General features: G+C 43.2%; 1 protein-coding gene across 7 annotated transcripts in view; it reads right to left on the reverse strand.

Moving 5' to 3' along the window:
• MIA2 (MIA SH3 domain ER export factor 2) overlaps window positions 1-14139 on the reverse strand; it is a 626403-nt gene extending 612264 nt beyond the window's left edge. For all 7 annotated transcript variants that reach the window (XM_078659761.1, XM_078659760.1, XM_078659759.1 and 4 more), the window contains exon 1: window positions 13756-14139. In XM_078659761.1, coding sequence (XP_078515887.1) covers window positions 13756-13885 — 130 coding nt within the window. In that variant the 5' untranslated portion in view covers window positions 13886-14139. The remainder of the gene's footprint in view (window positions 1-13755) is intronic.
• Window positions 14140-16533: the final 2394 nt, after the last annotated feature.

Raw genomic sequence — 16533 nt, forward strand, 5'->3', positions numbered from 1 at the left:
GGCACATGAGGCATGGTGTTTCCTATGCTCTTTTCCAAGCCCAGACCAGGGAACCGTTTATTGAAGGGAATTTCATTGAAACGGTTTCAAATTAAGTTGGCATGAGCTAGCAGACCACCACTGTAAAGAAAAAGGATATCTGAAAATTATTAGATGGTATCAATGCTCCAGGTACAAATCCATCAGCTGGAAGAATAACCTTGGAGCACATGCCAACTGAAGCACCTATGTAAATACTGATGCCCTGAGACATTAGCAGTAAAATGATCTTTGTGATGCAAAATAAATATTAAATATTATTCTTGAATTGTTATGTGAGGATGCTAAAGGTTCAGTAAATAAAAAGGCAACGGGTTGAGGTGTCAATTGGCCAAAGCCTACTAACGTTGGCTAGTTCCCTAGTCAAATCCCTTCCTTTGGGCTGCAATCATCATTCAGTGCCTACATACCAAAAGGCCACCACCAGCTCTCCTCCTCAGTGTTTTCCTCGGCACAGCAACTCTCCATCTCGTTTCGGCTTGTTCAACCGTTTTCTTTCTATCTTGGTCTTCCCCCACCTCAATGTGTAAAGTGCCTTGAGCCTCTCTTACTCGCTGTACAATAAAGTACACCTATCCAGAAAGTCTGAGAATTGAGCAATATTTAACATGAGTTTTATTTTCAGACAAACACCATATTTGGTGGTATTTCTTGTGGTGTATATCACTGAAAGACAGTTAAAAAAGTAAATTTCTCCCTCGATCTTACACTTTTGTTTGCCAGTGCTCTTATAAAGAGGATCTTCATGCTGGTGCCCAGAAGTACTCCCTTTTGACCTTCAATGTTACCTGTGACATTTAACTCATCATGGTTTTATTCAGAGGATCTCCTAGGCATCCTCGCAATGGCTTCTTACATGGACATAAGTAGCAGCAGTTCATGTGGCATTATAAATGTCTATCTAGAATGCATGTACTTGGATACTACATTCTTCTCTCCTACCAGCCCAAAAGGATTACCCGACCATCATTCATTCCTTAGTTGTCATATCACCTACCCTTTTTACCTCCAAACAAGGGGTCTACTTTGTCAATGATCAAATCTTTATGACCAAGGCTTTATTAACGAGCTGCATACGTATTGACTCCACATTAGCAATTTGCCCCACATTGTCAAGGTAAACAGATGTGGAATAACCCTGTCCTTCTCTATATATTCTTACCTTGATAACATAGTAATAGACGATATAGTGGAGCCTCTCTATTTAGGGCAGATATGGCGCCGTTGCGCAGCTGACAAAAAGGTTAGAGTTGCGAGCTCTGCGACCATTTAAATCTAATTTCTGGTACTTCGGAGCTTTTTAATCTTTAAACGCTGCCATTCTGAAAGTAATTCCACTACTGCTGCTATCTTTCAGCCCCCGTTTTCATTGTTTTTAATATTGTGCTCATTGTTCTTAAAAATGACATGCTGCTACTGTTTTTACCTGTATTTGCACTCCGGTCCTCTCTCCCGGTCCACCGCAGCTTCCCTGTAGCTGTTTGAGTGGAGGAGAGGAGCGGAGGATTTCTTGGGTGGAATACTCACTTCCGGCGGTACTGAGGCAGGTGCTCTAGTGGCTGGCCTTTCCTCTGATAGAATTCCAGCCTTATTCTATTTAGGGCAGATATGGCGCAGTCGCGCAGCGGACGCGCCAAAGGCAATGGACTGGGCTCAGGGCCAGTCCCCCTGAATCTTCTGTCCTAGGGAAGATACATTATACCAGACACCCTAATGAATCTTGACCCTCTGAGGGGGAAGGCGAAGTGCCCCAGACTTTCACCTAATATCCACCTTCAAGGTCAAGTACCCCCCTGCATAAATTGCCAGTCAGCTCTTCCACAGATTACGTCTTTTCCCAGCAAATTGTTGCCTACTTCAACTGGAAGAAGTGACAGGCAAAATGATGGTGCGCAAAGTAAACTGCCGTTAGCTACAGAGAAAGGACAGCATGAACTGTGGTCTGCTTAATGTAAGATCGCTTCCTAAGCACTCCACAGAGATACAGTTAATGATAGAGACACATAACCTAGATGTCGTATTTATGACAGAGACATGGACCAAGATAGGACTAGAGCTAGAACTGGAATCGGCCTGTCCAGTGGGATACAAGGCCTTTCATAAGCCAAGATCCAGGAGTCGGGGAGGTGGAACTGGAATCATTTTTAAAGAAATATTGAAGATCTCTCCGTTAGATATTGACGAAATAGCCTGCGCAGAAATACTGGGCTTCTTTGTTAAAGATCAGACAGGACACTCTTTTACGGGTATGATCTGCTATAGGCCACCGGGGGCAATTAATGTACAACAACAGCAAGAACTGATTGATGTAATTAATAACATGGCCCTTACCCACACCAGGCTCCTGGTCTTGGGAGACTTCAATCTGTGGGCCAATGGCAAAATGGATACGGCATTTAATAACCTTATTCAGTCCTGTGCAAACCTGAGCCTGACACAATGGGTGACAGACCCAACGCACATCGAAGGTCATATCTTAGATATGATATTTGCGGAGGAAGGGTTCATTACGATGGGGGAAACTCTGCCAGTGGGATGGTCGGACCACCATCTAGCCAATTTTAGTATGTCAATCTTATGTAAAACAAGGCCTTTGAATAAGCAAGAAAGGACCTTTTGTGGCAGGAACTGGAAAGGATTACTAAGAAAGGCAAATACGGGCCCTATATTTCAGACAGGGACCCTATTTAACCCGGGGAAACAGGTAACAGAGAATTATACAGCTCTCTGTGAGTTACTCACCAGGAAGATTGACCAGCTTGCTCCGGTGAAAGATATCAGGAAAAGAGGTAGTCCCTCAGCCCCATGGTATACAGAGAATCTAAGGAGTCTTAAGTTGCCTTGTGAAGTGGCAGAAAGACAGTGGAGAAATAACTATGCGGAAAAGGACAAAGCAAACTGGAGGATCACTTTAATAAAATATAAAAAAGAAATAGCCACTGCTAAAGCAGAATACTTTGCCTCCACCATACTCAAATCATCCAATAAATCTAGGGACGTATTTAGGATAGTTAGAGACATGACCCACCCTGACTGTGTTAACAGTGAAATTAAACCCACTCAGTGGCTATGTGATGGGTTGGCTCTCTTCTTCAAAGAAAACATTAAGAAGATTGTGGATGGCCTGAAAGATGTGCCTCCATCTGGTCCCCAAGAGCAGGAAAAGGGGGAGACTTATGAGAACAACCTTAATTCGGATAGTGACTCTAACTTTGCTGAACCTAAGGTTGTCATGGATGGTTTCAAGATACCATCGGAAGAGGAGTTTGCCCGAATAGCCCTGGGAATTTCCTCCGGGTCACATTTGGATCCTATCCCCCACAAGATAGTGAAGGAATTCAAATTAGAGATCTTTGCTATTTTATATCAGCTGTGTTGCCAATCCCTTAACAGCAGAGAGGTGCCACTCAGCTGGAAGCAGGCCATAATCACGCCGCTATTGAAAAAACCTACACTAGACCCAAGCTGCCACAAGAACTACAGGCCTATTTCCCTCTTACCTAATCCAGTTAAGATTCTGGAATGTCTAGTTAGTAGGGTGTTGTCCCTCTTTCTAGAGACAAAGAACGAACTGGAAGAGGAGCAATTTGGTTTCAGACCTGGTCACGGAACGGAGACTGCCTTGGTGACCGTCTTAGGCACTCTTCGAATGCGGGCAGGCAGGGGTCAATCGGCAACTTTAATACTGCTAGACCTGTCTGCCGCATTCGATACTGTCAACCATGGTATTCTTCTCTCGATGCTGGAAAGCCTAAGGGTGACAGGGGGGTATTGAAGTGGATGCACTCTTACCTTTCAGATAGATGGCAAGCCGTAGCGATCCCTCCGTATCAATAGGAGTTTGTAAAAAGCAAACATGGGGTACCCCAGGGTCATCAATAAGCCCTATCTTGTTTAACACATATATGCGACCACTGCTGGAGATTATAAAAACGCACATCAGCGTGGTTAACTACGCTGATGACACTCAGCTCATGGTGTCCCTGGATGGTGATCAGGCTGATCCCCTGGAAAGGTTTCATGCCTGTATGCTTGAAATGGTGAAATGGCTGAAGAACAACTCGCTTCAATTCAATAGTGAAAAAACTGAAATTTTAGACTGTAAGGTGAGAAGGATCCCACGAGGACAGCCAACTGATTTTTGGCCAATAACCACGGATGGCCCTCTGACACCAGTGAGCACAGTACGTAATCTGGGGGTCAGCTTTAATGAAAAGTTGAATCTGGAGTCCCACGTTAACAAACTGGTGGGAGGTTGTTACACTCTCATCCGAGGACTCCGTAAAGTACTACCATTGCTACCAGTCCAGGTTAGAACGATGGTAGTCAGGAGTATTATACTGAGCCGCCTGTATTATTGTAATGCCTTGCTCTTAGAATCTCCAGGATATCTGATTGCCAGACTCCAGAGTATTCAGGCGGCAGCAGCAAAGCTGGCTCTGTCTCGAGCACACGTTCCTCGACGCCGGAAGCATTGATGGAACTGCACAGGCTCCCAGTTACTCAAAGGATTTTATTTAAATCTTTATGTATAGTGTTCAAAGCACTTCATGGATAGGGACCAAGACTGCTTCAAGATAGGTTCAAATGGCATGAACCTGCACGCAACATTCGCTCATCCACTGCCAGCCTTGCCAGGATTCCCAGGATAAAGAGAGTAACCATGGGGAAAGAGCCTTTGGCGTGGTGGCTGCCTGCCTCTGGAACCGCCTTCCCCTGGAAATCAGGGGCACACAGAATGTAATGCTTTTTCGCAAGAGAATTAAGACATGGCTCTTTCCCAAAGCTTGAGCCCTGATCCAGTTACATGTTTCTCGCATTAGCTGCCTTCATTTTCTTTTTTCTGCCCAGTCTTTCTTTCTTCTTTGTCTCTGCGCCAAGATGCCCGTAGGGTTGCCGTGCGCTATACAAATGTTAAAAATAAAATAAAATAAATATCTGCCTGATTTATAGTTAGGCAGTCAGAGTAAATTTTAATGCACTTGCAAAAAGGTAGGCAGAATATGTGTCACATTTTTGATGGTGTAACCCATCCGCCAAATTCTAAATCAGACCCTATAAGTCTGTTGGTTCATATTTCTGTCCTCGATATTGTGACATGCAGCCTTACTCATTTATCACCAGTGTAGCCGTGAAGTGTGACTCATTCTACTCAACATCTTGAAGATCTGACCCTTCTAGTCCAGTAAAGAAAATTCATGATCAATGCACTATTCACCACCACACCCGATTATTCCTAAATCTCTCCTAAGCCTAGTCATAACTCACCTTTACTACTTTCAGCCACAGGGAAAAGTCCACAACTTCATCATCTGCATGCATTCCAACCTTCTAAGATCCATCTCACATTCACGTACTACAACCAGGCAGCCTAGCTATTGATGGGAATAATATTCATTACCTTTATACAGTTTTACGTTTCTTTGAAATACAATATAGACTTAATCTGATTTAAATTATGAATACTTGTTTTCGCTTTTTTATAATTATTGGAGCTATACTGAATTATAGCCTCAATGAAGCTGCTCTGATTTCTACTCTTGGATCTGGTGGTCTGGCTTCTAGGCTACTCTAACAATCACCCAAAAGCTGATGGGAGGAATGCTTCCAAACAGTCTAACCACTAGCAATCGTTCCAACCTGTTGTTTTTCACCCAATGTGCCACTCTGGACAAAGGACCACCTTATGGAATTCAGCCCTGACCCGGCTCCTCCTTGGAACAGTCCATCGCAAACTTCCAGGTGAGGCCGCCTTCAGAAGGGAACACAAGCAATCTCAGATCGGTAAACAACCATTACAATGCAGTCATTACATCACACTGCCTTTACAACGCAGTCATTACAACGCAACATCCTTTACATCGCATGCCATTACAACGCAGCCATTACATCGCATGTCACTACAACGCATGTCATTACAACGCATGTCACTTCAACGCATGTCATTAGAATGCAATATAAGGTAAGTAATGAGGAACAGTCATTTTTATCCCTCCCCTATCTAACACTTACCCTACTGTTGCACTCACTGGAGTGGGAATAGTAATTTTTACCCCTACACTATCCACCACTTACCCAACTGCTGCACTCACTTGAGTTGGAATAGTAATTTTACCCCTACACTATTCAACACCTACCCTACTATTGCCACAGAAGTAATATGCGTTGTAATGGTATCCGTTGTAAATGTAGTCTCTAAAAAGGCATTGTGATGGCATGTGATGTAAAAACATGCATTTTAAAGGATGTTGCGATGTAAAAACTGCGTTGTAAAGGAATGCATTGCAAATGTGTGCATTGTATCATCATACATTCCTCAGATCAGTCTTGGCTTGTTGGTCTTTGTCACTGAGTTATAGCTTGGATCCTGTGGCACACTGAGCAAGGGACACACATATGGGTACACCCTTGGCCACTTAGATTGTTATACAGTCACCCAAAAGATGATTTGAGGAAGGCTTCCAAATGGACTAACCACCTACAATCGCTCGAGCAGCATTCCCATCCATTGTTTTTCACCTACTGTGCCACTGTATAAAAAGTCAGCACTGACTATGCTCCTCATGGGAACAGTCCATCTGGAACTGTCAGGCAAAACCCCCTCAGGAAGGGAAAACAAGCAATTCCAGACTGGCTTCTGCCTTGTTAGTAAGTGAGACCTCAAAAATGAGGTTAATGAAATCTGCAATATGGTTATTTTACTATTTCAACAAACACTTTCAAATGTGTCATACGTTTGTAAATTTTGATTGTTTCGACCCCGGTCACCTTATCTGCATCCTAGACTGCCCGTGCCTCCCTTTCTACATAGCTGATTAACTAGTCTCGTCAGAAGCTTCTATAACCTGTGGACCAACTTATCGATATTACTGCTCCTATTGACACAATACGTAAATTCAATGTTATGATTTTCTTAGTTACGTTGTGTTATGTTATGTTAGGCTATTGATTGATTATTTGTACTTACTGTCTCACATTTAATTGTCAATGTTATAACCACTACTTTAATCCCATGTATCACAGCCACTTATTCTTTGCTTTTATGTACCCCTTGTATGCATTTTACGACATCTTTCCTCTTGTTTATTTTGAAACTACCAATAAAAACCTTTGAATAAAAAAAATGAATGTAATATTATGTGATTGATACGTTAATATTTAAGTTATGATGTCCAAAATGGTGTCGACATAACCAAATTAGCAAACCAATTAAATCTATTAATTTAAAAAATACCCTAAAGTGTTTATGAAGCAACAATTTCACCAAGGTCTGAATTTCTGGTTCACTTTGTGGTAGCTGCACCATAAGTTAACATAAGCCATGCTTGTTGCACTTAGTAGATATACACAATAATGAGAACTTGATCAGTAGTACTTAAGGTCAAATGAAGTGTTCTCAAGGAAATCGCTTGAGACTTTTGTTTAGATGCAGCCGGTGGCCTCATTCACATTAAGCACTGACAAAGCAAATTAATCTAGCATGTAAATAAATGAAATGTGTCTTCAGTCATTTATGGATTTAGGCACTAAATGAGTTACCATATATGGAATCTGTCAATGATCTTTGCACTCATGCTTCAATTCATCCACCCACTTACTAATTCTTACATCCACTCACTTACACAACCATAATAAAACATACACACAAACTCAACAACATATTCAAAATTACATTTAAAAAATCAAAGTAGAAAAAAGAAAATATGCTGCAGCCTAAACATAGCTGGCATATACTTGTAATAACAAATACAATTAAACATAGCAGTGGGTTACCATCTTGCAGTGGTCTTGTACATGGTGCATTCTTGTTAAAGAATTTCACCATGACTGCTAATTTAGAACAAATGTAAAACAATGATACACTATGGACAATATATTCCATGCTGGTCACCTGGTTTAGAGTCAGTGGCTGCATGGGATGGGAAATGGATAGCAAGCAAGAGACCCATTAGCCCTGTGTGGGGAGCGTTAGGATGCTCTAAAAAAATTTAAATAAAAAGAGAAGAAAATAAATGAAAGGGGACCTATAAAGGGTGAAAAAGATAAAACAAAAGACTGGCCCACCGGCCCTAGAAATGAAGCACACTAATTTTCAGGCGGAAGTACACATGTGAGTAGACAAATGCCATCACTCACTGGCAGTAGAACCACTGGCGGCTGAGGTTGGCTGATCCATTGCCCATGCTGTTATGTACCAAAACAGAGTGGAAATTAGCCTCACACAGACCTATGGCAGAAGAGACGCAACCCAACCCCCCCATACATATAAATTGTGTGTTGTGTGTGTGGTGTGTATGGTGTGGGGTGTGTGTGTATGTATGTGGTGTGTGTGTATGGTGTGTGTATGTGTGTGTGTGGGTATGTGTGTGTGTGTGTGTGTGTGTGTGTGTGTGTGCTATTACAATATTGACAACGCTGCTGGGACTTCTAGCTAGAATGATTACATTGCAAATCTTCTAACTCCAGGGTTGATTAAAGGGCCTATTGGCTTCAACATCTGTGTTTCATAATAAATCAATCACACCTAATGCTTTTGTCATCATTTTTCATAATAAACAGATCAGACCTATGGCATCTGATATAACTTTTATCAATGAATCAATTTGGCTATAGTCTTTATCACTGGCTTCTCATTATAACCAATTCAGACCTACTGAATTGAGTAAATCTGGCATACTCAGGCACACAGTTATACAATTGTAAATATGAGCAAATGTTACACCTTAGCAAGAAATATACAACCCTTCCCAAAAGTACCTAACAACGAATATAACAGTGAAAATCTTCCACCCCCAGGATTTGTCAGACGAAGAACCAATAACAAAACCCTTCCCTACAGTGGTAATGTGTGATACTCCATAAAGCAAAATACCGGTCTATAGCCTGTAACACAGTTTAACAACAATACAAAAATACCCTCTTTAAGGAACATGGTCTTTAACAAATTATTTGACTTTAAATAAATAAGCCCTGCTGTCTTTATCATAACTTTACACAATACACAAATCAAACGTATGTCATTTGAAATAACTTTTCCCGGTGAACCAATAAGGTCTTTAGCCTTTATCATTGGTTGGTCATCACAACCAAATTCAGGCTACCTGTATTGAGTGTAAGCTGTCCCACAAGGCAACCATCAGGTATACAGCTCTAAAATTACATATATATACACGCACACACACAATTACACCTGTCAATCAATATAATATCTCTCCTAAGAAGACCTACCAAGGATTGTTAAAGTGCAAATATTCTATCCCTACTGTTTGCCAGAGGGGGTAACCACTACCATAGTCCTTGCCTTGCCAGATCTCTTGACTGGGGGTGAATGTTTTGATTTGTTCTGCATTCCGTCCATCAATTGTGTGTCTTTTGCTTTTTCACCCTAAGTCCGCAGTGTATGCCCAGACGTGGGTCCCAGGCTCACTGTGCCACTGGATTCAAGCTATCCTGGCTGATGAGGGGTGAAACCCGAAACCGGTTCTAGGATGCTTGTTTCCAGTCCAGAGAGGACCTGGCCGGGCAGTTTGGGCTGTACTGTTCCCATTGGGCACAGGGTCAAGACTGATTTGCATATGGCTGGGTTCAAACTGTAATGGCATGGTGAGCAAAAAAATTACGGATTTAGACCCAGATCTCTGTACTGGGACGAATGTATGACATTATTCTGCATTCTGTCCATCAATTGTTCTTTTTGCATTTGTCACCCTGAATGGGACGAGTATGCCCAAAAGTGGGTCCGTTGTGCTCCATGACACTGGAGTCAAGCTATCCTGGATGAAAACTGATCCTAAGCTGCTAGTTTCCAGGCCAGGGAGAACGTGGCCTGGCAGTTTGGGCTGGACTGTTCCCATTGGGTACAGGGTCAAGAATGATTTGCATTTGGCTGGGTTCAAACTGGAATGGCATGGTGAGCCAAAAAACTGCGGATTTAGATCCAGATCTCTGTACTGGGGTGAATGTATGACATTGTTCTCCGTTCTGTCCATCAATTGTTATTTTTTGCATTTGTCACCCCGAGTGGGACAGGTATGCCCAGATGTGGGTCCCGTACTCTCCATGCCACTGGAGTTAAGCTATCCTGGCTGATAAGGAGTGAAACCTCGAAACCAGACCTAGGATGCTTGTTTCCAGTTCAGGGAAGACCTGGCCTGGTAGTTTGGGCTGGACTGTTCCCATTGGGCACAGGGTCAAGACTGATGTGCATAGGGCTGGGTTCAAACTAGAATGGCATGGTGAGCAAATAAATGATGGATTTAGAGCCAGATCTCTGTACTGGGGTGAATGTATGACATTGTTCTACATTCTGTCCATCAATTGTTCTTTTTGCATTTGTCACCCCGAGGGGGATGGATATGCCCAGACGTCGGTCCCGTGTTCTCCATGCCACTGGAGTCAAGCTATCCTGGGTGATGAGGGGTGAAACCCCCAAAACAGTCCTAGGATGCTTGTTTCCATTCCAGGGAGGACCTGGCCTGGCAATTTGGGCTGGACTGTTTCCATTAGGCACAGGGTCAACACTGTTTGCATATGGCTGGGTTCAAGCTGGAATGGCATGGTGAGCAAAAAAACGATGGATGTAGGCCCAGATCTCAGTACTGAGATGAATGTATGACATTGTTCTGCATTCTGTCCATCAATTATTCTTTTTGCATTTGCCACCCCGAGTGGGACGAGTATGCCCAAACATGGGTCCTGTGTTCTCCATGCCATTGGAGTCAAGCTATACTGGCTGATGAGAGGTGAAACCCCAAAACCATTCCTAGGATTCTTGTTTCAACCCCGAAACCATTCCTAGGATGCTTGTTTCCAGTCCAGGGAGGACCTGGCCTGGCAGTTCGGGCTGGACTGTTACCATGAGCACAGGGTCAAGACTGATTTGCATATGGCTGGGTTCAAACTGGAATGCATGGTGAGCAGAAAAACAATGGATCTAGTCCCAGACTTCTGTATTGGGGTGAATGTATGACATTGTGCTGCATTCTGTCTATCATTTGTACTTTTTGCATCTAACAATACAAACGTCAGGTTACCGCCTGATGTAACTTTTCATAGTGCACATTTCAGGCCTCTAGCTTTGATCAGTAGCTTACCACCATACCCAACTCAGTTCTACTGTATTTGGTGTAAAATTCCCTACAAGACAGAAAGTGCAAGTATTGTTTTTCAGTGAAAGTAGACAATTTCTATCCATTGAATTGCTGTACTCAAAAATATTGACTTGTATGCAGGCAAAGCCCAAGACGTTCTCTCAGTAGCACTTATGTTAACTCTTTTTCTGTTGATCACATAAGATCTGACATCAGCCTTACAAACCGTACATCGTAAAGTTGCCACTATTTTGGAATTCACTACAACCCCACATGCCATGAACCAAAATCTATGAAAGTGTAAATCAGAGGATTTACCACAGGCAAATAACATGGTAGTTTAGGGTTAGGAAAAAGATACAGGTGAACTGAAACCTGCTAATATTGGGCTGTTACGAAATATTTGCAGACATATTCCAACAAATATTCTAACCTGGTTTGTCTCATTAATAGACTGATGTAAACAGTAGGTGCAAAAATACTAAAGGCTTGATTACGAGTTTGGTGGTGTGGGAGCGGGCCGACGCCACACCGCCAAACCCAACCACAGGCCGCCCACCATATTACGAGTAATTTCCTTGTCTCATAGTGAGCCTTATAACTGCACCGGCGCAGGACTGCCAATGGGCATTCCTGCACGGCATGGACTGAGGAGTCCATGCCTTGCAGGAACACAGGGGGCACATGCAACCCCAGGCACAGGGGCAACCGGGGGGGCCTGTAGGGCCTCCCTTTGTTTCTTCACCGCCAGCCTTTTCATGGCGAGCTCATCTCCATGAAAAGGCTGGCAGGGAGGAAACTTGTAATATGCATGGCGGTACTGCAACAGCACCGCCATGCATACTGCTTACCCAGACTATCCCACCACTGCCAGGAATCGCGTATCCCTGGCAGTTGCACGAGTCCCAAAGCGCTCCGACCACCATACTCATAATACGGACTGCCACCGCACCTCCACCACAGGTTTGACGGTCCGATGGACCGCCAAACTCGTAATCAGGCCCTAAGATGCAAACACAATTGCTCAAAATGTTCTCTGAATTTTTACCCCTGATATTATTATTGCTGTAAACATGCCTGTGATTTCCAATGTTTTTCCCTTGTGGTAATCAACAGGGCAAGCCTAGTGGTAGAGTGAATGCAAAACATGAACAAAAGCTATTTCCTCTCAAGACTCAGGGCGTTATTCACAAACTGACTTTGTAGTGCATTTTGTAGTACAACAAAACATACTACAAAGAGTTATTCACCAACAACGTGCAGAGTTTACATCTCTAAAATTACATACATTAATGTGTGCAGAGTTTTACTCCTCGACTGTAGAGACCCCACACATAAATATACGTTTTAGTAGTTAATGTGGGTGGGACACAGGGAAGTGTCTTTCAAAAGTGGCAGACTTACTCCAAAAGGGGATGGGATTAGGGAGGAGCAAAGGGGTCTAGGGAGGGTAAGGTAGGGATTTAGGGAGGGACATCACCCACCCAGTGGCCGCCCCTGTGCCTGGCTCAGAGCTGGCTAATGAAAAATAAAACAAAGTTCTAGCATTTATTTTTCATTTGTCGGCTCTGAGCCAATTTGTGCAGGAAGGGCAGGGCATGGGAGGAGGAGTGCTATGTGCATCTTTTCAGCCCGCTCAGGCCAATCCCTGTGCTGTCCTCATAGCATGACAGTCTATCCCAGGGGCTGCTGGGACCAGCAAGAGCACAGGAGGCGCAACACAGAAGGTAGCCGGCATGTTAAGGTAAGTTATTTTTAAAAATTATTATTATTATTAACACCCGCCCACCCTGCGCTCCCTCCATCCACCCGCCACCCTTTGTTTATGGCGCCAGCCACTGCACCCACCCACACAAGAGAAAGCAAGTTGCTATACTCCATTGTTGGAGACATGCAACTTACAATATTGTTTTAAATTAACACTTGCAGTTTGTGAATACCGAAAAGTAGTACATTTATCCATATTGTAAATTACTCAAAAGTGTAAGTTACCTTTGTAAATCAGGCCATAAGAGTCTTGTGTATGGAGGTAAATTGAAGTCCGTAATTATGGATGAATCCCTAACTACAGAATACAATTTATTGGTTGAATTTCCTTCACAATAATATTGCTTTGGTAATCAAATATCACATGTGAATTATACAGTTATTATTTAGATTTTCCTCCTGAATTGAAGATTTTTAGTTCCCTTGCAGCCCTATATCCTGTTTGCAACACATTGTGAGGGCTGCACCAACATAATATGATGAATTAAGTGCAGGTGCTCAAATCAAATGTCTTAGTCCATTGGAAATGTTATTACATAACCTCAAATTTACATCTGTTACCCCATCACAAGTGAGACAAAGAGACAGGAAGCGTAGGGTGGTGAAAGAAAGAGGCAGGAGGTGGAATTGCAGCTTGAGTTCGAAAGCAGAGGGCCCCTAGAGAAAACATTAGTGCACCTACATTTCATTTATTCTTATTTTTTTTGTATACAAATTAAACATGTCCTGGCACATCATGCATTGCAATACATGCAGTGGCTTGGCTTTTAGGTATACGCTGAGTCATTCCGCTTTACTTTGAAAACAAATCAAGTCGCATCCCTGTGCTGTACTTGTAAAAAAAAAGTGATTAACTTACTTTCGCACCCCGGATCCCCGCATCGTTTTGTCTCCGACAGGATCTTTTCACTTCGGAAACCTGCTACAAATAGCAGGACTGACGCCAGAAGCCGGACGCCCAGACTTCTGGTGAAGTTTCGAGTAGCCATCGGTGCTCCCAGAAAGATCCGACAGGTCCCACGCAGTGTCCTGCGTCCTGTTTTTTTGTTCACTTTAGAGCGCCCGGTAGGCCGCTGATTTTACGACGGAATCGACCACATATTCCAATGTCTGCAAACACAGGTTTCAAACGCTGTTCGTGATTTCATCTCGATGTGAGGGAGAATCGTGGGGGAATTATCTTGCCTGAGGTACTGTGAGACTACAACTCACAGGGTCAGTTTACCACATCACAAAATGTAATGATTAGCCAGTTCTTGCAGACTTTGCCCCAGTTCACAGAACGGCAGACATGTTTGAATTCATCAGGTGTGCTTTAGCAGCTTCTCCAGTTACGTGTAATCACAGACATTCATAGATAAAAATAAACACACATATATATATATATATATATATATATATTACCTACTGGCGGTCGCCAGTAGGTATATATAGTTAGGATTTTTTCTCTATGGGTTTTTTGAAAATTCTATGTCTAATAACTTTGGCGTTTGTGGACGGAATTGGCTGAAAGTTTCAGGAAAATGGCACATTTTGTTTCTGAGCAGCCCTTGAAAATTTGGGGGGGGTTCGTCCAGTGGGGGCCGAGAAAAAAGGGGGGTCCCAAAACGTGTTTTTAACATTGAGTTTTCCATAGGGCGGTTGGCCTCACTTTTAGCCCGAACGGCTGAATGGATTTGCACGAAACTTGGCAAAATTGTAGGGACTGGTAGCCCGATGTGCCTTTTGTAGGTCTCAATATATGTGCTCCAGTGGATTTTGAGAAATTAACGTTTAAAAAAAGATATATATCTGTAACAGCGGACCGGGCAGCGCACTGGTTCGCGGACTTTTCGCGCAACGGAGCTTTGTGAAGCGAAGCTGATTGGTTCTCCGGCGTCTGTCAACATTCCAAACAGTCCGTAGCGGCCGCCATCTTGTCTCTCGGTAGGATCGAGAGACAAGAGGAGGTCAAAACAAAGGGGGAAATAACTATAAGAGGGCATAGTAGATCCTCGCTGACCCCCTAGGTTTGATGTGGAGGTTTTAAAAGGGCCCCGCGGGGCAAAAAAAAAAAATAATAATAATAATTGAACGGCTGAATGGATTTGCACGAAACTTGGCAAAATATTAGGGACTGGTAGCCCGATGTGCCTTTGCTAGGTCTCAATATATGTGCTCCAGTGGATTTTGAGAAATTAACGTTCAAAAAAAGATATATATCTGTAACAGCGCTCCGCTTCGCGTAACGGAGGTTTGCGAAGCTGATTGGTCATTCTGTCACTGGGCTATAGTTGGGCTACATCTGGCTGATATTTGGGCTACATTTGTTTTTTTGTGTGTCTGGCGGCCATCTTTGGGCTACATTGGGCTACATTGGGCTTCATTGGGCTACATTCGGCTAATTAGCAAATAGCTCATCGCAAACTAGGAATGGTAAAGAATCGCTATTTATTCCTTAAAGTTCGCTATTTAGGAAATGCAAATAACTTTGATGATACATATGGCGGTTCATCTCTAACAAGATAAGAAGCATAGGGATACATTTATGATGACTGGCGCATCACCAGGGATGTGTTAGTCATTTTGTGCCGCTGTTCCGTCACCTATGGTGTGCTGCATTTACAATGCGGCGCATCATGGGGCAAAAACAGCACAGATGCGTGATGTATCTGTGCCGTAAAGGTGGCGCATTGCTGGAGTTGTATCGCAAGTGTGATGAAGCTCCAGCAAGGGTCGGGGGTGCCCCTGTCGCAGGGTTTCTGTTCTCACACAGAACTGTGGACAGAGGATTGGAACCTCGGCGAATTAGGGTGTCCCAAAACTCACGTTAGTAATCAAAAACTCCTTAGCAAGCTAGGTACAGTGTCACATTGGATATAACAAACTCTCAATGTTTAGACAATCCAGAATATGAACTTATAGTACCTCAGGATACGTGGAACTCATGAACAGTCGGTAGTTATAGATTTCTTAGAAACCAGAACATGGAGTTAAGAAGAACAGATGTGTATTTGAAATGTTTATTTACTAATGCCGTCTTCTCAGGCGTAGTACCTTAGATAATAAAAGTACACATATTATCAGTAGCAAAATTACCAGCATAGTTACTAGTACATAAAAAGTGAATGGTGATAGTATGTTAACATGCTGTAAATGAATAAGAGTTAGCAACACTTATAAGCAGCCGCGGGCCGTGGAGGGAGTTACGGTGAGGCAGGGAGGCGGGGAGGGGGAGAAGCAGGGTGGAGAATACAAGTACACATATTATCAGTAGCAAAATTACCAGCATAGTTACTAGTACATAAAAAGCGAATGGTGACAGTATGTTAACATGCTGTAAATGAATAAGAGTTAGCAACACTTATAAGCAGCCGCGGGCCGTGGAGGGAGTTACGGTGGGGCAGGGAGGCGGGGAGGGGGAGGGGCAAGGTAGAGAGGGCTCCACCCTGCTTCTCCCCCTCCCCGCCTCCCTGCCCCATCGTAACTCCCTCCACGGCCCGCGGCTGCTTATATCTCACCCTCCCTAATACACATATTATATTATTTGCTAAGAAGGTCTCTTTGTGTTGGTTTAGGGCGTGCCCATACTTTAGTGTCTTAGATTTGAAGGAATCACATCAGCATACACCAGCTCTCTCTTCATGTGAACCGCATC

Source organism: Lissotriton helveticus, chromosome 9, assembly GCF_964261635.1.
Source record: "Lissotriton helveticus chromosome 9, aLisHel1.1, whole genome shotgun sequence".
NCBI classification, from domain to species: Eukaryota; Metazoa; Chordata; class Amphibia; order Caudata; family Salamandridae; genus Lissotriton; species Lissotriton helveticus.